This window comes from Odocoileus virginianus, chromosome 3 (assembly GCF_023699985.2).
Source record: "Odocoileus virginianus isolate 20LAN1187 ecotype Illinois chromosome 3, Ovbor_1.2, whole genome shotgun sequence".
Classification (NCBI taxonomy): Eukaryota; Metazoa; Chordata; class Mammalia; order Artiodactyla; family Cervidae; genus Odocoileus; species Odocoileus virginianus.
In genome coordinates, this window is record NC_069676.1 from 47252118 (window position 1) to 47275753 (window position 23636).

The following is a 23636-nucleotide window of genomic DNA, read 5'->3' on the forward strand; positions in this document are numbered from 1 at the left end:
TCACTGCATCCCATCATTCTTGAAGAATGGGCGCGTGTGGGGACACCGGCCCAGCTCCACTCCGGTTTTCCTAAGAAAACGTGACAGCATTCCCAGCGTTCCCCGCGGTCACAAGGGTACGGAGGAAAGGCCTGTGCGCATGCACAAGTGTGCCGCTTTGGCGACAAGAACTTTGGGGGTCGCCCTTTCTCTCGCGCGCGCTCTCTGGTGGACTCGGGGGGCAGCGCAGATTGGGTGAGAGGCGGGGCCGGAGGCAGCGGCGGAAGTGAAGTCACTTCCGGGCTGGGGTGTTTGTTTGGACTGGAGAAGGGAGGCTGCGGGCGAAGCGCGCGTCGAGCGGGGGAGCGGCGCTGCCTGTGGAGATCCGCGGAGGCCGACCGGATTCGTTGGCTGCCGTCCCCGCTGCCGTGCACTGGGTGAGGGGTTCCCTCGGGCGGAGCGGCGAGAAGGGTGCGGCGGCCCCGGCGGTCGAGGGACACCACCTCGGCGACGGCTGAGGGGCCTAGAGGGTCCCCTGGGTCGTTGGCCACCAAGCCCATATGGGCCCCGTGGTTCCTTGCCTCTTCCAGTTGAGTCTGAGAGATGATCTTGGACCGATTTAGTCTCTTTATTCTTTGAGAAATGGCCGTCACTTTTTTTTCTCATTGTCATTATTATTTATGATTTGGATCTCGCAGCTCTCTATCCGGGTCCTCAGTGGCGCGCGATGGTTGCCGGGATAGCACTTTCTCGCGAGCCCCCACCCCCACCGCAGTCCCTTCACCCCCCTCCGGTACCCTTTTCCCCTGCCCCCCGCTGCCGCCTCGGCAACAAAGCTCATTGTTTCTCCCCACTTTACGCCTGCGCGTCGCCACGCGCTGCCCCTTCTTGCTGCGCTTGCGCGCTTCTCCTGAAGCTTGGGTGGGGGAAGAGAAAGGGGCGGAGGGACTGGCGGGTTGCCTTGCATACTAGTAGAGCGTTTTGTAACCGTCCGTGAGCCTGTACCTTTCTATTTTCTCCAGTTTCTTCGACATCCCCTACCCCTTATTTTTAGTGCTCAGATTAGGAGGTCCTTTGGAGTACTGTCAACTCCTACTCAGGACTGTTTTGAGCCAGTTGAACTTTTAAGGGCTCAGCCAATTCACGTTTTTCAATTTTGGTTCTTTTACTTTTTAGTTTCTCTGTACTATGCTTATTCTCTCGCACCATCAAAAATATATAGCTTGTGGTAAAGCTGTTTGTTTCAAAACATTTGTTGAAGCAGCCAGCATTGGTATTTTCTGTAACTGCAAAAAGGGGCCTTCTCTGCTTCCTTTCGTTGTCTTTTCCCTGGTTTTGCAACGCCGTCATCTCACAGAAACCACAAACTCTAGAAAGAATTTGGCATCCAGTATGCCGTGGATGAAGGTCTAACAGCTGACAGCTTTTGACATTTCAACAGAAGACAAATTCCCATTTTGCATATGCTGGCTAATCTTGTCTAATTAACCTGGTGGTATGATTTTTCACAGTTTGCGTTGAGCAGTTGGTCAGGTGTTGATTTGAGTTTTCTTTAAATAGCCTTTGAAATTTCATGGGCTGCAGGTTATGTATGCAAATAAAGTTCTCTAAGGGTTTTAATGAGATTCCTGGTGTTTGCTATTTTGTGTTTCTGTTCTGGTCTGTGAGAGGATATTTTGAGCAAATTACGCTGTTTATACCACTTGTTAATTGTGAACTTGAACAGAACTTAATTTTTTCTCACAAGTAGGTGTCTTTGACCAAAAAAAAAAAAAAAAAAAATAGGTAACTCTCCCAAAGGTGTAGCCTGCTTTTCTGTTTCTTTATGGCATGGAAGGTGATTTTCATTTTTATTTTAACTTGTGAAATAAGCAGGGAGAGTAAGTTTTATCCTGCCCATTTTGAAATCAGTAGAAACTTGAGAGATTTTATTAGGCACATAGTTCTATAGCCCTTAGTAATGCAAGGCATTGTTCAAAGTACTTTTACAAGTGTTTAGTCTTTAGTGTCTCTAGGCAGCAAGTACTACTGTAAAATGAAGATTATAAATGAAAGAGCGATGTGAAGTAACTTGCCCAGTGTTACACAACTAATAAGAGCTGGAATTCAAGTCCAAGCAGAGATTATGTGCTCTTAACCTCTGTAGCATGCTGCCTGTGATTTAGTAACATATTCAGAGTCCTCTAGGTGGTTAATGGCATATCTGGGATTTGAACCCAATCCACAATGAAAGTTGTCCAAGTTGTCTTGGTGATCTGGATCACCCTGTTGCACAGATACATTAAGGTTTGATGTATGATACAGTCTGAGATTCACTATCAGTAACTCAATCTTTTTTCTTAATTTCCTCATTGTTTATAATGGTGCTGTCCAGTAAGATAGCTACTGAGCACATGTCTGTTGAGCACCTGCAATGTAGCGAGTGTAACCGAAGAACTAAAATTTTGATTGTATGGAATTAAAATTGTTGTTCAGTCACCAAGTTATGTCTGACTCTTTGAACCCATGGACTGCAGCACTCCTGGCCTTGACCATCTCCTGGAGTTCGCCCAGGTTCATGTCCATTGAATCGGTGATGCCATCCAACCATCTCATCCTCTGCCAACCTCTTCTTTTGCCTTAAAATTAATTTAAATTTAAATAGCAACAAGTCGCTGTGGCTACCAAGTTGGATAGTGTGGATTTATTTGAACTGACTCTGCTTCTTTTTTGTATCAGTTTTTATAAATAAGGATGGTATTTGTGATGCACTTCGAGCCTTTTTCAGCCGTGTTGTACCATCCTTTTTCTTACCTGAATAACCTAGTTACACTGCAGTTGACATCAGGGTTATAGTCTTTGCGATTTTTCTGTGACATTGTTTCACTCCTACAAGTGGTTGGACCTGTTGTTTTTATCTTATACTTTGCCCTAGCAATCTTAATTGTTCTACATGTTTAGTAATACTGTTATCTGCTAGGTTGTTTGCCTAGCTACTCTTATTATTATCCATTTTATAGATAGGGAACCTGAAACATTACATTTCTAGAAAGGCAGCCTCGTTCCAGAGCCCATGCTTTTAATCATTATTTTGTACTGCCAAACATTAAAAAAATTCAGTGCTGCCCACAGACTTCTGAATTAAATATAGAAGCTGATGCAGAATTTCTATATCTTCTTTCACTAAAATACATACGTATACAATATATGTGTATAAAACAACAAATAAGTTTAAAGAGCCTACAGTAGTTCAGAGTCCAGTGGAATAAGAAAAGGTGATAAGTCTGTGGAGTCAGTTTCTTTTTGTTTTTTTGTGGGGGTTCTGGCGGCACCATTCGGCTTGTGGGATCTTAGTTCCCCCACCAGGGATTGATCCCTGATTCCTGGCAGTGGAAGCCCAGAGTTGTAACCATTGGACCACCAGGAAATTCCTTGTGGAGTCAGTTTAATGAAAGAAGCAGAAAGAGAATTCTGTTTGAATTTTAATGAGAATTTCTTTAAGAGTTAATGTTTTAATTTTTTATTCCAGTTTTATTAAGATATAATTGAAATATAGCACTGTATAAGTTTAAGGTATATAGTATAATTTTATTTACATACCTCATGAAGTGGTTAATGATAGTTATTAAGAGATGAAAAAGGGGGAAACTTTCTAAAACTTAAAAGATTTATTTTCATATTTAAAAATTTTGTAGGGACTATAAATGTATAGACACTGCTGGAAACCAATTAAATGGCAAAAAACAGCTGAGGAAAAGAGTTTGTAGATTTAAAGTGCCAGATAGCAGGAAAAAACTGCTCTTAACCAAAATCTGGTGAAATTTCTTTCTTTTTTTTTTTTTAATTAAAAAATTTTTTATTTATTTTGACCGCACTGGGTCTTTGTTGCTGCATGTGGGCTTTCTCTAGTTTCTGTGCATGGGCTTCTCATTGTGGTGGCTTCTCATCGTCATGGCTTTTCTTGTTGCAGAGCACATATAGGCTTTAGTAGTTGTGGATCACGGGCTCTAGAACCCAGGTTCAGTAGCTGTGATGAACCATCTTAGTTGCCTCAAAGGGTGTGGGATCTTCCCAGACCAGGGATCTAACCTGCGTCCCTTGCATTGGCAGGCAGATTCTAAACCATTGGGCCACCAGGGAAGTCCCTGGAGAAATATCTGAATATAAGGCTCTTAGCTAAACAGCATGTTTACAAAAGAAAGAAAATTCATTGCAAAAGACTTTAAGATACGTAGTAGCCTAGAAATTTGTATATCCTCAGGTAATCTTTTGGAGAAATATTAAGCCAAAGCAAGTTAAAGCAAGATGATTATCTATATACTCTAAGAGAAAATCTAATAGTGTAGCTCTAACAGTGCTAGATTATTTTTACAAAGCTCAGGATGTGGGGTGGGACAAGAAAACGGGTAAGTAAAATTCTAAAGGTCTTGCCTTGTCTGGAGCAGAGATGGGGTTGGGTATATTGAGAAAGGAAAGTAAAGCATTCAAAATGTCTTGAATTGGTTGAAGGTGTATAGAGTATATTTTTAATTGATAGGAAACTATTCAAACTATTTAATTTCACAGTAGATACAAGTCAAGTCATTGTGCTGTACACCTTTATACTTACACTGGGGTGAAAAACCCAACTGAGATTCTGCAGTAGTTTTTAAGTTACAGAAAATAAATATTTTTTTAATCTGCTTTAAGTAGGAAAATAAACACTACAGAAATAGTATAAAAAATCTATAATAAAGGTAAATATGAAATTATGATGGAAGACTACCAAACATCAGTTACCAGAAATGTTAATTCCCTATGAGACAAGAGTCTCAGACTGGGTTAAGTAATCTACTTGGTATAGTAGAGGACTTGAATACATCACTTTCAGGATTTAACAGAATTAGCCTAATATATATACATCATTTTTTATGTTAGAAATAGAAATCACAACAGCAGAGTCCTATGTATAGGTTATGTATAGTCCTGTATATTGTCCTAATGTATAGCCATGTGTCTGTATGTGTAACAGAGTCAGTTTGCTGTACAGCAGATATTGGCATCATAAAGCAACCATACTTCTGATTTTTTTTTAAAAAGAAATTTTAAAAAGATAACAAATACAAATCACATTTTTCTCTTTAGACCCAAAGAACATTTTACAGCAAAAACAGTTGTCTGCAAACAGAACTGTAATAAGTTCCCCGAAGTGAAGGTTTTCGGGCTGCATTTTATTATAACATAGTAAAATAAAAATAGAAATCAGGCATCAAAAGGTAACCAAAAGAACCTTAATCACTTGGAAATTAAGAACATTCTTCTGCATATAAATTAAATAATTTGTAATTACCTAAACTTGATAACTGTGTTGTGTTAACACTTCTAGGGAAAATTCATAGACAAAATTTTTATTTATAAAAGGATGAAAATGTCAACTTGTAAAAATGAAGAGCAACAAGTTTAAGTTATGTTGAAAGGAAAGGGAGATAATGTGAGAAAACTGAGATTAATGAGGTAAGTAGAAAAGACCAATAAAACCAAAAGCAGGAGCTTTATTAAAATTGAATTTTTAAAAATTTGAATTTTTAATTTTTCCATTCCCAAAGAACAATACAAAATGTTTCCGTAGCCATCTTGCACTCTTCCCTGTGCATGCATGCTCAGTCTGAGTGTCTGACTGCGACAGTCTGGTCGAGTGTCTGACTGCAGCCCCCTGGACTGTAGCCTGTCCATGAACTTTCCCCAGCATAATGCTAGAGTGGGTTGTCATACCCTCCTCCAGGTTCCCAACCCAGGGATCGAACCTGGATCTCCTCCATTGCAGGCTGGTTCTTTTACCACTGAGCCACCGGGGGAACCCTCAGCTCCATGTAGGCAACCATATTCTCAGTTTTGTTTTTAGCAGCTCTTACTGAGCTATAGTTCACATACCATGCAACTCACCCATTTAAAGTATATAGTAGTCTTTAGTATATTACCAGAGTTGTACTTCCATCACCACAGTCAGTTTTAGGACATTTTCATTACCCCAAAAAGAAATCTTATGTCCATGTTCTGTCATACAATATGTGTTCCTTTGTGACTGACTTCTTCGATTTAGCATGATGTTTTCAGTATTCATCCATCTATCAGCTGGTGGACTTTTGAGTTGGATCTATTTTTTTACTATTAAGAATACTGCTGCTATGAACATTGTGCCTGTGTAAGTTTTTATGTAGATACTTATTTTTATTTCTCTTGGGAATATACCCAGGAGTGGAATTGCTGGGTTATAAGGGAATTCCTTGTTTAATCTTTTGGGGAGCTACCAGACTGTTTTCCATTTTAACTTTCCCACTGGCAGCAAATGAGGGTTCCAATTTTTCCATATTTCCACTAATATAAAGTATTATCTCATGGTTTTGATTTGCATTTTCCGGATCATTAAGGATGCTGAGCATCTTTTCAGTTTTTTGGCCTTTGGATAACTTTCCAGATGTTTTGCCCATTTTCGAATTGGTTGGTTGGTCTTTTGAGTTGTACTAGGTCTTTATTCTAAATAAAGTTCCCTTAACAGATATGATTTGGTTCTGTTTCTTTTCTACCTTTCCAGAGATTCTATACATTTGCAAATTGTGAACACACACACACACACACCCCTCTTTTACTTGTATGAAGAGTTTATCACACTCACTGTGTTCTGCAAATTGTAAAGCTGGTATTTTTTTTCCTTACAATAAATCCCATGTCAGCCTTATCACAGAAAAGAGGGACATAGGCAAATTAGCTATGAAATAGGAGAAATTAGTTTTTGTTGTAACAAAATTGAAATTCTGGAGAAATGAGATTTTAGTGAAATAAAAATTACTGTAGTTAACCATAGAGGTCTGTTGTTGTTCAGTTGCTAAGTCATGTCTGGCTCTTTGTGACCCCATGGACTGCAGCACTCCAGGCTTCCCTGTCCTTCATCCTCTCCTGGAGTTTGTTGAAATCCATGTCCATTGAGTCAGTGATACTGTCTCACCATTTCATCCTCTGTTACCTCCTCCTCCTTTTGCTTTCAGCCTTTCCCAGCATGAGGGTCTTTTCCAATGAGCCAGCTCTTCGCATCAGGTGGCCGAAGTATTGAAACTTCAGCTTCAGCTTCGGTCCTTCCAATGAATATTCAGGGTTGATTCCGTTTAGGATTGAATGGCTTGAACCAAGGAACTCGCAAGAGTCTCCTGCAACACCACAGATTGAAATAGTCGATTCTTCAGCGTTCAGCCTTCTTTAGGTCCAACTCTCACATCCATACATGTAGAAAACCTCAATAGACCTATCAAAACACGAGAAAATTAAAGGTTGTTAATAATGTACTAGTTTTAAAACTCCCAAGCTCTTATAATTTTAGATTCATTTGTCTTTGGGGATCCCATAATTCTTGTTATTCAAACAATTCCTGAATATAAGGATGGAAAAATTCCTAGTTCATTTTTTTGAAAACTATTTTATGTAGCGTTCTCATAGTCTGGGTTTGTAGTTATTTTCTTTTGGAACTTGATACTTGTCACTCTGCCATCTATATTGTTTGAACCGTCTTGTATTTTTTATCTTTTTGCCCTTTTCTGGATACTTCTTTTATCTTCAGTTCTGTTGTACAGATCTAGTCTGCTGCCAAACCCATTATATTTTTGTTTATGTTGTGATTTTTATATATCATCATTTGGCTGTTTTCCAAATCTACTATGTGCACTTTTTATATTTGGCTGTTTCTGAAGATATTTTCAAGCTTGATATGTAATGATCATTTGCCACATGAGTGGCAACATGCTACATGAGTTTTGATTATGCTTTCTGTAAACTGCACTGCTTCTTGCTTATTGTATCTTTGTTTTTGCCTTTTGAATTTGGTTGTCTTTCATTTTGAACTCTTCATTGGCCTTAAAGATTTATTTTTTGAGGTTCTTAAGGCCTAGAATGAAGATGCCTTTCTCCCAAGGAATTTTACATTGCTTTTGCCAGGCTCTGGCACTAGGGACACTGCCTATTAAGGGCCACTTTATACTCAGTTCATGACTTGGAATGTTCTGGACCTCCCAGGTGATGAGAATTTATTCCTCCTATCCATAAGAGGTCCGGCCATAGTCACAGTGTCTGTGTTCCCTTCCACCTTTTCCTTTTGATTTGCTTGGTGGGGAGTGGGAGTCATTTTTGGTTCACCCTTAACCTGAGTGTATAGCCCTTTAGGGTCCCAGCTTAGGGTGGGAGGATCTCCTGTTCCACCTTTCCTATATGCCTTTTGGCCCACAAAGCATCCAAGGTCAACTCACAGAAGCCTAATAGGCAGAAGCCCTCAGTGCAGAGGCAGCCTCAGTGTTTAAAAGTTCCACTTTGTTCTTTGAATTCCCACTTTACTTACCTTTCAACACTTTTGAGTGTTCCTTTAGGAATATGTTATCCAGCACTTTTAGTGGGAAGACTGTAAATAATCTAGTCTACCACTATTGGTACAAAGTTCTGATTCATTTATGCTTTAAGGAATTAAAACATTTCCAAGTAAATGGATATGCCATCTTCCTGGCCAGAGGGCTTAACATAAAAAACATGATGCTGATTAAACTGCAGATTTTTAGTAAAATTCCTATCAGACTGTTATGGACAATTCTAAAATTGATACGAAGATGAAAGTGCAAGATTCCCCTCTCCCCCAAGAAAGTTGCTAAGGGATATGTGCTACTAGGTATTCAAACTTACTGAAAGGCTACTGTTTTCAAAACAGTATGATACTGTGCTGAAATATTTGAAGATGAAAGGTTTGCAACGTAGCAGATGGTTAAGCCAAAAAAATTGTATAGAGAAAACTGGCAAAAAGCTAATAGTTGATGAATCTAGATGAAAGGTACAAGTGTTCATGATACTATTATTATGACTTTTTTGTTAAGTTTAAAATCCTTCAAAATAAAAGTTGGGGATAAAACATTATACAATATACCGTCATAGAACAAGGAAACAGTATAGTAGGAATTTGATCATGATAAACCTGAGGAACAAACTTTCATTTAAATAGTGATGAATATAGATATTTTACATCATATTCAAAGTAATGCTCACATGAATCAAAGATTTAGAGGACTTCCCTGGTGGTCCAGTGTCTTAAGACACTGTGCATGCTCACAGTGCATGGGGCCTGGGTTCAATCTCTGGTCAGGGAAATAGGTTCCCCATGCTGCAACTAAAGATCCCTTAGTCATGACTAAGGCCCAGTAACCCAAATAAATATGTAAAAATATATTTTAAAAATAATGGAAATAGTTGGGTTTTTGTTTGGTTTGGTTTTTTTTTTAAGGTTTCAATATAAAAAAGAAACTATAAAAATACTGAGAGAAAATAAAGGAAATAAAACCTCAAGATAGGAAAAGATTTCCTAAACAAGATGAACATATACTGGCAGCTGTAGAGGAAAACAGTGAGATTCTTTTATGCTCACCTGTTTGCAAAAGTAAAATGCTATATTGATTATATAGAGAGCTGTTGAGGATGCAGAGAAATGGGAGCACCCAGCTTATTATAGGAATGTACATTACCATAATATTTTTGACATATAATCTGTCTTTTAAAGCTACAATTACACATGGCCTTTGACCCGGTTATTCTCACTTACCAGAATGTATCCTACAGAAAACACAACTAGAAAAGGATATGTGTACAAGGGTGATCAAAGCAGGATTATTTGTAATGAAAAGACTGGAAATGTAAACGTGCATCAGAGAAGAAATGGTTGAATAATTGCTACTGTATCCATTAAAAAATAAAGTATACTTTTGCATATTGACTAGTAAGGATCTTTCATGTAATATATTAGTTTAGCATGATTCTATTAAAATGTATAAATTCTTTGTGTGTGTCTCTATAAGCAAAGAAATATGAAAGGGCATACACTAAGCTGTTAAAATTTATTACCTCTGGGTAAGATTGAAGATGGAAAGGAAAAAACTTAAGACCTGTTTAAGTAGGGTCTACTTTGTACATAAACAGTTTTTTCACTTTAATGCTTCCTTTTCCAACAAAATTTCCTAACTATGTGCAAAGACCCATTATCCAGAATTTTTTAAATGATTATTGAAAACACTGATAGATTGTTGTTTTACCATTTTGTGATTTTTGTTTACGAAAATCTTATTAGATGTATTCTTACAACTACTAGATTTTTAGTATTAGTAATTTAATATTGCTTGTTCTGAATTAGTATTACTATGTTTTAGAAATCCTTTTATGAGATTAAGGCTAAAGATTAAAAGTTTTGAATTATATTTTGTGATAATTTTAGGATTTTAAATAATAAAAATAAATTTTTTTGAAGCAATAAATGTTCTTTGAAGCAGAATAAATGTTCTTTGAAGCAAATATGAACATTAAAAATTGGGGTAAGGGAATTATGGGTTTTCTCTGTTCATTTCTGCCAATTTTTAAGTGGTTTCCATTAAATCATGAACAAAGACAAGACAGCAACAGATTGTTATGGTTTACTTCTCAAATTTTTTTTTTTAACTGTATTTGTCAAGTCATTATATACATTGTGCCCTCAAACATCACTCAAGCAAATTAGGTGCTTCTGTTTTGTTTTCAGGAGTTCCTGTTTAAGTTTCTGTTGGTTTTGTTCTAGAGAGAAGCTTTTTATCAACCACAAGAAACTAATATATATAGATTTGAGCTCATTGACTTGAAGATGCCGCTTTTGGACTGCCTCTTAATAAGATGATGGTATATCTCAGCGGTACACCTTACACTATATATTTTTTTGGTGGTTTTTTTTTTTTTTTCCTACTGGTTTATTGCTACCAATCCATCTCCCTCCACCCTCGTGCACCCATGCTCAGTCATGTAACCCCATAGACTGCAGCCTGCCAGGCTCCTCTGTCCATGGACTTTTCCAGGCAAGAATACTGGAGTGATTTTTTTGGTGGTTTTTCCTAGTGGTTACCCTGGACATTACAAATAACGCCTTAGTTTGTAACTAGTGTGAACTAATGCTACTTTAGTTTCATGTAGAGAAAAAGAGGAGTTATAAAGCATGAAATCTATTAGTGACTTTTGTATTTACTGTATAGTTACCACTGTTTATTTCTTCCAGTGAATTCAAGTTAATGCTGGTATTCTTTTTATTTCAATGTGAAGGACTCAGTTTAGCTCTTCCTATAAGACAGGTATAGTGGTAATGAATGAACTCTCACTTTTTTACTTATCTGGGAATGTTTTAGTTACCCCCCCCCCCCCGCCCCTTTTATCCCTTCATATGTGTTGTCCTGTTTTCTGGCCTCTAGTTTCTGATGTGAAATCATCTATTAATCTTGTTGTTTTGAAGATGCTCTTTTGGTCTTTGACTTTGAGTAACTTGATTACAGTGTGTCCATGTGGATTGCTTTGAGTTTATTCTGCTTGGGAATTCCTTGAGCTTCTTGGATAGGTTTCATCAAGTTGGAGGCATTAGGGGCCATTATTCTTCACTCTCTCTCTTCTTCTGGGTCTCCCATCATGCATATATTGGTACATGTAACGGTATCCTACTGATCTCTTGGGGTCTGTTCATTTTTAAATCTTCATTATTTTTTATGTTTTTCAGACTGAATAATCCTTATTGATTTACCAAGTTTATTGATTCTTTCCCCACTCAAATCTGCTGCTCTATGCTGAGGCCCACCTTTAACACTTGAGCACTTTACAAGTCTTCTTAACCTTTTTATGTGCAGAGCCTGAAGCTTGAATAGTCTTGTCAGGTCTTTACTGAGTGTGCTGCCAGCACTGGGCATGCCTGTGTCCTCTTAGGTTTCCCAGAATATGTAGGAGCTTTTCAAAGCCTTTATTCCCAAAGCATCTCCTTCACCAGCCGATCTTCCTTTCCCTTTTGCCCCAACTGTTACGCTTTGCTGGCACTGGCTACTATATTTGCCTTTAACTGTTTTTGACAAATGCCAATTTAAAATAATAAATTTTACAGTATTTGAACTATATACTCAAGTAATAGCAAAACACATGTGTGTGTGTTAATCATTCAGTCATGTCCGATTCTTTGCAACCCCATGGACTGTAGGGCACCAAGCTCCTCTGTGCTTGGAATTCTCCAGGCAAGAGTACTGGAGTGGGTAGCCATTCCCTTCTCAGGGGATCTTCCCAACCAGGGATCGAACCCAGGACTCCTGCATTGCAGGTAGATTCTTTACCTTCTGAGCCACCAGGGAAGCCCCAAAACATACATAGGACATAATATAAACTGTGTGGTCTAAGAAGAATCAAGAACAGGTCATAGAAGAAAATTTAAAATCTGATAACAATACCTTGTATTAAAACACCTTACACTCAGTAATTGTAGACCTGTCAATGTTCTGAAAGTAAATGATCCTCACCCCTCTCTGGCTTTTCGCTTGACTGGCTGTAGCAGAAATCTGGTCAGCAGTTGTTCCTTCCTCAGCTATCTTAAGATGTAAGATTAGTGCCCGGGCTCCAGTTGATTTTACTGGTTCCGGTTATGATTTGTTTCCCAAGTATTGCTTGACAATTAAATTTTATTTACTGTCCTTCGTATACTTGCAGTGGGATCTGTACCAAAGCCACGGGTTGTTTGGTGAGGTGATAATGGGCAAAAAGCTGACCTAGAGACATGTCAAATGCAGGGCTTGGGCCCTTTTTGCTAAGCACTATTTATATTTTGTTACTGGTTGGCATCAAACAAGGAGGGAGGGGTTCCCTTGAAATTCCCAGACTGTAGAATTTGCTGGTGCAGGTTTTCATTGTTAACATAAGCTTATGCTCATGAAATGTATGGAAAACACTTTTTCTTTAAAAAGTTTGTATTTATATACTACTATAGTCACTTAAAGCATATTCAAAAACAAGTTAATGGTATTTCTAGTACAGGTCTCACACATAATTGCTACTTAACTGTTCAGTTCTACTTGAATATTGAATGTCCTGTACTCTGCTAAACATGATTTTTATTTGCTATTTTTAACTAAAAATATAAGTCACTTATTAATACTGTGGTCTTCTGAAAGGTAGGATTTAATGGGTATGAGTTGAGATAGGATACGTGTTGGGAAAATAATGAAAAGCTGTTGTAAATTGAGATGTATTTGAACATAGTTTAATGATCGGTTCATGTGCAGAGTAAACAAAGTTCCGTCAAGTTGCAAAGCAGAATTGACCTCCTTCTTTTCATAATATTTGAGTCTACTCTAAAATGTAATTTGTTTAAAGATGAGCATATAAATGTTTGGTAGCCTGATATATAAGAATGAGTAATTTAGAGGAACTGATTGCTGTTTAGTCAGAACTTGTTATCAAAATATGAGGGTTTATTTAATCCAAGTTTAATGATAAATAAAAATATCAAGGATATCTCTCATCTGTTTTCTGTTGTGTCTGTTTTCATAGTGCTTCAGTTTCCTAACCCAAATCGTGTTTTCTTTCTACCCCACACTGTGCGTGTGTTCAGTAGTGTTCCGACTCTGTGACCTCATGGACTGTAGCCCTCCAGGCTCCTCTGTCCATGGAATTATTCTGGCAAGAATACTGGAGTGGGTTGCCATTTCCTCTTCCAGGGGATCCTCTCAACTCAGAAGTCAAACCCACAGCTACAGCATTGGCCGGTGGAGTGGTTACCACTGAGCCACCTGGGAAGCCCTCTACCCCGCACCCTCGCACAGAAATCTCAGTCTGTCTCTGCCTTTTTTTCCATACACATACAACACTAAGTAAGGCAGAATTCTCAGTAATTCTTTTTTTTTTTTTTTTTTTGACTGTGCTGGGTCTTCGTTGCTGAGCAGGTTCTTCTCTGGTTGTGGCAAGCAGGGGCTACTCTCTAGTTGCAGTGCGCCAGCTTCTTATTGCAGTGGTTTCTCTTGTTACAGAGCACATGCTCAGTAGTTGTGGTGCACAGGCTTAATTGCTCTACGACATGTGGAATCTTCCCAGATCAGGGATCGAACCCGTGTCTCCTGCACTGGCAGGCATATTCTTAACCGCTGAGCCACCAGGGAAGCCCTCTCAGTAATTCTTAATTCAGGACTTCCTAACAACTAAAAATGTTAGCACCACAATACTATTGTCATTAGTATTCAGTATTGGGGGAGATGCATATGTGCATCAGAATTGGGCCCACCCACCCCCACTGCTTAGAGACTTACATTCATATAATATGAAAAGCTGTAAGTTTTTTATCCTGTTAAGGATAAGTTCATAAAATGAGTTTAAAGGGCCAGGCAACATATATAGAGCGAGTCTGTCCCTGAACCTTACCCAAAGAAGGAAAACTACTTCTAGTATATTTTGGGTTTGGTGTTTAGTTTGATTATGACAACTTTGGAGTAAGAAGACATTTTTTAAACTCTTTATCTTCATATTAGGTAAGTTGTTGCCTTCCTTTGGCATAAATCACACTAATGTTTGGATTTATGTACAAGTCTCTCTTGCTCTATGTAAACACATTTTTTAGCAATTTCAGAGTTAATGAATTGGCAGACTGTTATTGTAGGGGTGTCCCAGGTTGCACAGTGGCAAAGAATCTGCCTGCCACTGTTGGAGATACAAGAGACATGGGTTCAATCTCTGGGTCGGGAAGATCCCTTGGAGTAGGAAATAGCAACCCTTTCCAGTATACTTTCCTGGGAAATTCCATGGACAGAGGAGCCTGGTGGGCTATAGACCATGGGGTCACAAAGAGTTGGACACAACTTATCGACTGGGCGTACACACACAGACAGACTATTGTAGAATCTGGAACTTTAATGCTTCAAACTTTTAACTTGCAATATATCAATTAGGTTAGATCATGTTATCCCCTTTTGAGTAGAGTATACGATTGAGTATAAGATTACTGTATGAGATTAGATGCCTAAAACTCACTGTGGGGAAATCCAGACATGGAGGAACTCAACATGGACCCAAAGATAAAGCAAATAGAGAATGGGCTATGAAGTGGAGAGAGCCACAGCTATACCTTGCAACTAAGGAACTAGAAGTTATTAAAAGTTTGTTTTCACTTCCAGCCCCTGGGTTTTTTAATATCGATTTTCCAAACCATGCTTGTTTTATGGAACATAGAATATTCTATTTTTTAAAAACTGGATGGTTTGGGGATTCCATTTAAATAATTGTTTGCCTTTGTTTACTGTTATTAGAATCTAGGCTATTCTCAGTTATTCCTTAGACATTAAAATCGTTGAGGAGAAAAATGAAGCTTTCCAAATGCTTGGTTTACCATGTTCATTAAGGTATCATGTGCATCTCATACCTAACCATGATGGCTGGTAATAATAGATGCTCACTAAGAACTGAAAGAATGACTGACTAAATTAACTGTATTGTTGTTTTAAGGTTAAAAACTACATCTAACGCCAACCATGAAAGATCCAAGTCGCAGCAGTACTAGCCCAAGCATCATCAATGAAGATGTGATAATTAATGGTCATTCTCATGAAGATGACAATCCATTTGCAGAGTACATGTGGATGGAAAATGAAGAGGAATTCAACAGACAAGTTAGTTTTGTGTATAAACATTCTTTTTTATTGTAGCCCATGACAACCATCAAATAATATAATTGTACTTGTCCCTGAAATGTGTTTTTCACCTGGTTCCTTATATATGAGATACATGGATTTATGTGCCACCACTCCTGTTTTATTTGGATGTTGATTACTACCAGGTTTAACCGCTCAATTGAAATAACCTTGGGAGCTTTTTTCGGTGTCTTGACCCCAGAAATTCTGATTCAAAAGAGTTTAGGGTGGGACCTGGTTAACTTATTTTTTTTTTAAGGTCTCAGGTGGTTCCAGTGAGCAGTAAGGTTTGGAAACCACTACCTTACACCAGTCAGATTGTCCTATTGCGGTGAAAGTCAAGAGACTGCAGAGTAGACAGGCACAAGTACCAAAGTACTGGTTTTCACCTAAGGTTCTCGTTCTGACCAGCCCCCAAATCTGACACCACTGTTCTCTTTAGAGAATTCTCATATGTTGTAGAGAACTCTCATACATTGATAGATGTCTTTATTCCCATATTTCTTGTACCTGTTTTCATCTTTTGTCTTGTTTCTCCCTTATCCTGGCTTTGGTCATCAGTAGCCAGCTTGATTTGACCATACCTAGTTATATATATTCAAGAGTGTTAAAAAAGGTTAAGCAGTGTAGTCTTCTATTTCAATGACATTTAAGTTGCTGGCCCTCTAAAAATTTTTTTCCAGTCATTTTTGGGTGGGTTTAGGGTTTGTATAGTTTGGGAAGTTTCATAGGTAATTCTGATACCCAGTCCTGCATAATAACACTTCTTTGTTACTTCTTCCCTGCTACCTTTAGTGGAAAGAAAGAATATTCTGCTATGACAAGTAAAGACATAGCAAAAATCTAAGTAGGTCTTTCCAGGTCTTATGGGAAAGATTTTTTTTTTTTTACCTTAGCATAGATGCAAACGAAGAAGGTATGACATTGTGATTTTTAATGGTTCAGTTCAAGATACTTTAAGCCTTTCCTAATGATGTCATCTTAGCAAGTATGCTATAAATTACCCTTTATTATAAATCCAGATAGAAGAGGAGTTATGGGAAGAAGAATTTATTGAACGCTGTTTCCAAGAAATGCTGGAAGAAGAAGAGGAACATGAGTGGTTTATTCCAGCTCGAGATCTCCCACAAACTATGGACCAAATCCAAGACCAGTTTAATGACCTTGTTATCAGTGATGGCTCTTCCCTGGAAGATCTTGTGGTAAAGAGTTATTTTTTCATCTTTTTAAAACCTGGGTCATCTTTCTCATAAGTGGAAAAGCCAGCATCCATCTGTTTAAGAAGAGTTCTACGTCTCTTTCCCTTAAGAAATTCTACTGCTTCTTACTATGGAAGCAGAGGCCTCCTGGTCTCACTTATGATATGGAGTGACTTGTGGCAGCACTCTGGAGCTAGTTTGAGACTACTAATAGACTTCTTGACACTACTTTCAGTAAATGTCTAAAAGCAGTCATTCAAAAGGGACAAGTATGTTCATGTGTTTTGCCTATGCAAAATTAGCTTGATGGAGAGGTTTTGCCCTGTCTTAAATATATGGTGAAATTACAAATTTTTTCTGAAAGGTAAAATTTTGGAGATTTTTTTCCTAACCCAGGATTTTCATTGAGTTACCCTAACCCCGTTTGGAATTGTGATTTAACAAAGACTTATAAACTCTTGGCAGAAAAGGAACACAAACCTATTTATATTTTTAGTTGTTCCCAATGTCTCATTGCTGATGGTTTATTTGTAGTAAAAAGTTTTTTCAGGAACTGTGATAACTAAGCATCAATACTAAAGTAAAACCTGATGATTCTTTTGCTAAAATGAAGATAATTTAGTCAGGATGTTAAACTTTCTCTCCATATGGACAATCTCTAGTTGCTTCTGCAAGACGGTTCTCTGGAATATACCCCTAGACTCTGAATTCATTTTATAATTGTCTTATTCACTGTGCAGTGATTTCCTAACCTGGTTGTACATCATAATGACCTACGAAGCATTAAAAACAGAAATTTTCTCAGGAACATCCCATCCATAGAATCAATCATCTAGACATGCTAATTTTTAAAAGCACTCCCAGAGGATACCACCAGCCTGCCCTTTCAGACATTTTGAAACCGTTTTCCTAAAGGGCTGTATAGAGAACACTGAAATGTACATTGTGGCATAGCTTTTGTTGCAGTAAAGGACAGTAACCCAATTGGGCAGATATGTGATCTGAACAGTCTGTTGGGGTATGCTTGCTTATGGCTGGATTAGTCACTCCACAAATAATCCTGATTCCTCTGAGGAAAAAAAGCTCTTTCCTGGGCATAATATATAACTTTACCTGGACCCAGTATCATTCCACTGTCTAGAAACTGGTTTGTTTGACCCGGTCTATTTGAGATTAACCTCGTTATTTTGTATCTGCCCAAAGTTTAGATTGATTTCCCTTGAGAGATGAGAATGATTGTTTAAATTATGAAACTTAAATTATTGCTCCAATATGTTGTTTAATATGCTTTGGTTTTGAAGTAAGTAATGTTGAGGGCTCAGATTCAATCTAAAATCCTGCCAGCATGCCTACATTTCAGGCCCTGGAATCCGTCCTGGTTTCTTTTTGTCTTGATCAATTTGCATTCAGAGATGTGGTAGAGGAAAATTTCCAGCTATTCCCTGTATGCTAACATATCTACTTAGGAAAGTAAAGATTTAGAAATACAGAATGATGGTGGTATAAGCCTCTAAGGCTCTGAGAGGCTTTGGCCCATTCCTCCCCTAACTGATACAAAAACAGTCCCAGAGAGTGACTTATCCAGGCCTACGTAAGAAGTTAGTTAGCAGCACTGGGGTTCCAACTTAGATCTTCTGACTCCCCATGTAGTTTTCTTTTCCTGTTATATACCATGCTTCCTGTGGGAATTAGAATACAGCAATTGTAAAAAGACAACTCCATATTTTCAAGGAGCATCATCAAGTAAAATTAATCCATAAACAATTCCCCAGTTACTTTAATCATCATTTCAACACTTGTTTAATGTTTGCATAGTATGAAACTGTTTAAAGAAAGTCAACTATCATAGTTAAATGAATAGAATCCTGTTTTCTGAGACATTCCTTTGGTGGATGTGCAGTTAGTGAGTTTCTGCTTACACTTAAGCAAATTTAATTTCAATTCCTACTTTCTTTTTAGGAAATTGATAAAATTTGATATAATATACATAGCTTAGATCTGGTTCCTTCTTTGACTGCTATAGATGTTTTTTAATTCAGTTTTACCTTACCATCTGAATTCTTGCCTTTGTCTTTTATTTTTGGAAGATGTTTTGCATGTGGATCTGGGTTGAATGCTTCTGAGTATCTGAAGCTATCTCTTAATGAATTTGCTTTTTTATGTACTTATTTTCCAGGTCAAGAGCAATCTGAATCCAAATGCAAAGGAGTTTGTTCCTGGGGTGAAGTACTAAAATATTTGAGTAGACGGGGCCCTCTTTTGGTGGATGTAGCACAATTTCCACACTGTGAAGGCAGTATTAGAAGACTTAATTGTAAAAGCTCTCTCTTGTCACTGTGTTACACTTATGCATTGCCAAAGTTTTGTTAGTCTTGCATGCTTAATAAAAGTGCTGAGACTGTTATTAAGTAAAAAGCTGTCAAACATTTACTGAGAATAGAATTGGCCCCATGGCTTGAAATGAAGACAGCAAGGAAAGAAGCACCAGTCAAGTTGTGTCAAAAGCACCAAATTAAATGATCTCTAAATCTAAATTAAATTCTACTTGTTAAGTGAGTTTCTCAGTTCAGTCTTAAATCTGCATTCCCATCAAAAAGAATCTCATTTTTCTGAAGAAGGCTTGCTGGTTAATTGAAATAATTCAGTATAGACATTTAAGTATGTCTTTAGTTACTGAGGTTACAAGGTAGTGAGCCTAAGTCTCCTAGCTTTTACGGTGTGTTATCATGTAAGAAAATACTGAATTATCCCAGTGTTACATCTAAGATAGTATGTGATTTGAGAATTCCATCCTTTTCTAAGGAGTCATTGCATCATAACTATTACCAGTGTAAAATCTAACATTTGACCAACCCATAATTCAATTGAACAAAGAAATTGTTATATAATTTGAGTGGTGCTTTTCCTTGCTTTGTTAACCATCACTACAATAGTCTGCAGCACAACTTTTCTTTTAACAAAGCTAGAACAGTTTTGGCTTCTTAAACTTCTTATTTGGGTAGGTTAAGCTGCCATACGTGTTCAGTGTGAATAGTGTTTAAGTTGAAAATATTGTAAAAAAATTATATTTTTTCAAAAATATTTAAAAAAATAAATAATAGTAGAACTGAGCTACTGATGTTTGTGTTTATTGGTGTTGAAATACGGACTCAAGTGGTGATACTCACTTTAGTGCGGGCCCAGTCCCTCAGGACAACCTTGTTGGCAAAATTTGCTGAGAGAGCAAGCTTTATTGGATTCCATAGTGTCAGGTATGTTGTTATATAAGTATCTGTCCAAAACATAGCAGTAAAATAAATCCCATAGCCCCCTCCGTAGCCCACCTTGGTCGCCTCAGGCTGCAGTGTCAAGGCAATCATATATATCTATGTTAAGAAACTTTCTGACTGGCCAGTATATTGGTAACCTTACTCTAGTATAAGCTCCACTGGCTTCTGCCCTTCACAAACCATTGCTGCTCTGATTGGCCTGGTTTGCTGTTTGGATTCACCTAGATCTTCCCCTTTTTCACTCTCACAAACTAATTTATAATCTTTTATTTGGGATAGGCTGTCAGTCAACTAGCAATTTCCTGGTTCCATATATAATTCTGCCTTGTGGCCCTATTCTTAAATTTGGAGGGCTCAAGATTAAGAAGGCCATCTAGTCAGTCCTGGTTCACATTTTCCCTATGGTCCTTTGATGTCAGTACCTGTGCCCGGTGTTTTTTTAATGACTCCCTTACTAAGCTAATAAACAGGTAGGTTTTTTAAGACTCTGAAGTAGCTGATCCTGTTCGGCTCTTGCTCTTTTTGGAGCCACAATACCACCAGCCCCCTCTGTTCTCTACTAGCTCAGTACCACAAGTGGCACAGCAAGCTGCCAAGTATGTAAGTGTTAGAGACCATTTCTCTAAGCCTAGATGGGTGGGCAGATGAGTTCATTTTCACATACTGCCAGATGATCATCATTCAATATAATTAGAGGTTATAAACTTGAGTAACCTAATGATTAAAAGCAAAGACTAACCAGACTTCCTGAATTTGATTCCAGTGATTGTGGGTAGGTCCCTTAACCTTTCTGTGCCTTAGTTTCCACCTTGTTAAAATGGTAGTAATAACAGTATCTATCTCAGGAGTGTATTTAGTTAATACACATCAAACATTTGAGACCATCCCCTGGTACAAAGTAATAAATCACTTAACTAGAACTTTCTATCATGGAGTCATCTAAGCTAAGCTCTCACCTTGTTGGAACTTGTCCATCTGTGGCAATGTGCACATTAAAAGTACCTTTTTTAAGACCTTGAGACAACATCACCCCATTAGGGCCTGTATGGCATAGTTTTAGGGTAACTGAAATCATTCTGTTTTGTAGAGGTTTTATTAGAACTATTGAAACAGGGCACCTTATGTGAGAGAATTTTTAATATACTTGTGTCAGTCATTTCTCAACCTTTTCCATGTCATGAAGTACAATTTATCATACTGGAGTGCACGGATGAGGTTGCCTATAGCTACAGGTTATGGCTCATGGGCTCCAGTTGACCCAGTATCAGTTCAGATACCCAAAGGCTGAAGGGATCAATATTTCAGCATACTTTTAACCTCCTACACAGTTAATGGCCCACACTTGTTGGGAAGTTCCACTGTCACTATAAAATCCAAAGGCCAAAGGATCAGTATTTCAGCATACTTTTAACCTCCTACAGGGTTAATGGCCCACACTTGTTGGGAAGTTCCACTGTCACTACAAAACGGCTAAGAAGTTCCACATACATATAGTGACTTTTTACCTAGTCTGCCTTTCCATTGAAAATGGTCAAATAGGTCACAAAAATGGAAGCTTGAGTAGTTGTCTCAAGGTTGAGACAAAACTTGAGTAGTTGTCTCTTTGGTTAAAGCATAAGAATGTGATTTTCCAACCCTCCAACAAAAGCCATAGACTTAACACAGTCCTACCTTTCCTGGGAGTAATTTTTCAGACCTTGGTGTACACCGTCTCTTTGTCTTCTGGGATATCTTCTGGAACTGGAAGCTGGTTTTTTGACCTTGAAGGAAATCCTTTGAAGACCGGGCAGATAGGAATGTATTTCAGAAAGGCAATTCTTTTTACCATGCTCATCCCAATGGGAAAGTCATAGCTTTTCAGGCTGGAAGACATCTCACTATCAGCATGGGCCCCAGCTTTCCACTGTATCAGACCTCGTTCTTCTGGGCTTCCTGCAAGTGGACAAAGGGGTCACCAGAGCCAGCAATCCTCTGCTTACCTTCCCTCCCCATAACCTAGTCATGAGGGAAGAATTCCAGAGTTATCGTGATTCTCAGTTCTCTGGTCCAGCAAAGTTGAATCTATGATCTCAGCTCCTAACTTGCCTAGAGCTCTAGAGATCCCTAAAATATACTGGTTATACATAATCAACATTTATTGCATATCTACAGTGTGCCATAATGCTCCGTGCTTAAGTGCTTTAAGTTCATTGTCTTAATTTCTTTGAAACATTGGTGGGAGTTGTATATGCACTATTATACAAAATTTTATGATGAAGAAGGTTAAGTAATGTCAGCTTTCACCTTGAGTATGGGGCTGGTGTTTGCTGGGCCAATGGGGACCAAGTAGTGCCCAGACTGCTGTGGAGGTAGGAAGGTATATTTTAAAATACTGTAATCAGTTTTTTTTTTTTTTTGTAATCAGTCTTAATATTCAGTATTATGATTCCATATTTGGAAAATAAACTGTAATACAAACCTCAGAAAGTCAAGCTAAGTAAAATCTTTGTTGGTGGTAGGGATACACAAGAGGTCTTTCACAAATTGGGGGAAGTAGGTATGGGAGGGATTTGTGAATTCTCTGAGGTTTTCACAAGAGAGATGAGGTTGGAAACAAGTAGAAGAAAGTGGAGATTTCCATACACTGGCAGGCCAGGTTGAAAAACCCCATGAGTAGAGAAACCAGATGTATCCCAAAATCTGAAGAAGGGCTGGGATCTCGGGAGAGACCACCTGGAGGAGGAGCTGGAGCTGTGGCACCAGATGGGTGTCTCAACCTCACTCCTCACCACTGCCAGACACAACCACCAGTGCATGCTCCTCACCTGCCTTCCACACCCCTCCCTGTGGTGCCTTCAACTCTTGTCCACATTCCAGTCTCCTTGGCCCATCCAGAATCATCCAGGAAGTGCTCTGGATGACTCAAGCCCAGGCTCATTGACCTTACTGCTCTAAATTGCTTTCAACCCAGTTTTCACCAAGGTCTGAAAAATTACATCTGCATGACAGATCACTGGCATATCTGGAGTGGGTTTTGCCAATATACTAATGCTACATTCCCACCTGTCCTATTCTAAGAAAACAAAGGCACTCCTCAATCCAGTGGCAACCAAGAAATGGAAAGGAAACAATTTATGGGGCCCAGGAATGACTCTCCTAGCCACATCCTCTTCAAGACCAAGAGGAAACTTGGCCTCTGTGAGGCCAGTGGTCTCCCCCTCCAGCCCATCTGTTCCTGCCTCTCCCTGTAGAGCCTGCATTGCATCTGACCTGGCCACGGCTCTGGAGACATCTGGTGGACTGTCCACGAGTCCACTATGGTTCTCTGTTCTTATACCAAGGCTGATCCATACCTGGCACTGTGTTGTCCAGTATGAAAGCGAGGCACCCACCCACGAACATCTCCGTGGTCAGCAGCACAGTCAGAATCTGGTCCACTTCAGGAATGCCTGTGGAACAGGCCAAAGGCCAGTGAATGTGATGGCCTCATCCGGAGAAAGACCTCAGAGATGCTCCCCACTTGCACAGCCTGCTGACTTCGTCGAGCAGGTGTGGAGATGGGACAGTACAAAATCTTGACATTCAGGATTATACCCTCTGCCTTTCCCATCCTTGGATTCAAATCCTAGTTTGCTGGTTGCTGCTTGTCCTGCAACAAATCATTTAACCCCTCTCATCTGTGACATGAAGATCGTATCTGTCTCATGGAGTTGTGAAAACTAAAAGAGCACATGTAA

At 38.7% G+C, this 23636-nt stretch overlaps 2 protein-coding genes across 4 annotated transcripts in view; one reads left to right on the forward strand and one right to left on the reverse strand.

The window, feature by feature from the left end:
* PAIP2 (poly(A) binding protein interacting protein 2) lies at positions 1-19066 on the forward strand. 2 transcript variants are annotated; one of them, XM_070465456.1, is made up of 4 exons: positions 1-116; positions 15268-15431; positions 16475-16654; positions 18828-19066. In XM_070465456.1, the coding sequence occupies exons 2-4, from the start codon at positions 15294-15296 to the stop codon at positions 18882-18884; spliced, it is 375 nt and encodes a 124-aa protein (XP_070321557.1). In that variant the 5' UTR covers positions 1-116; positions 15268-15293; the 3' UTR covers positions 18885-19066. The 2 variants fall into 2 exon arrangements, with proteins under 2 accessions (XP_070321557.1, XP_020764077.2); XM_020908418.2 differs by lacking the exon at positions 1-116 and adding an exon at positions 278-416.
* SLC23A1 (solute carrier family 23 member 1) overlaps positions 17911-23636 on the reverse strand; it is an 11569-nt gene continuing 5843 nt past the window's right edge. The window contains exons 13-15 of one of the 2 annotated variants that reach the window (XM_020908417.2): positions 23253-23348; positions 21592-21852; positions 17911-18330 (exon numbers count right to left, since the gene is read on the reverse strand). In XM_020908417.2, the coding sequence (XP_020764076.2) occupies positions 21611-21852; positions 23253-23348 (338 nt within the window). In that variant the 3' untranslated portion in view covers positions 17911-18330; positions 21592-21610. Of the gene's footprint in view, positions 19923-21591; positions 21853-23252; positions 23349-23636 lie in introns of both variants that reach the window. The other variant, XM_070465450.1, reaches the window with a different exon arrangement.

What these genes read in the sequence shown, in the direction of transcription:
- PAIP2 (XM_070465456.1), top strand. Translation starts at nt 15,294, where the DNA reads ATGAAAGATCCAAGTCGCAGCAGTACTAGCCCAAGCATCATCAATGAA. An exon ending in AAGAGGAATTCAACAGACAA is followed by an intron (nt 15,432 to 16,474) that starts GTTAGTTTTGTG and finishes TTATAAATCCAG; the next exon opens with ATAGAAGAGGAGTTATGGGA. An exon ending in CTTCCCTGGAAGATCTTGTG is followed by an intron (nt 16,655 to 18,827) that starts GTAAAGAGTTAT and finishes CTTATTTTCCAG; the next exon opens with GTCAAGAGCAATCTGAATCC.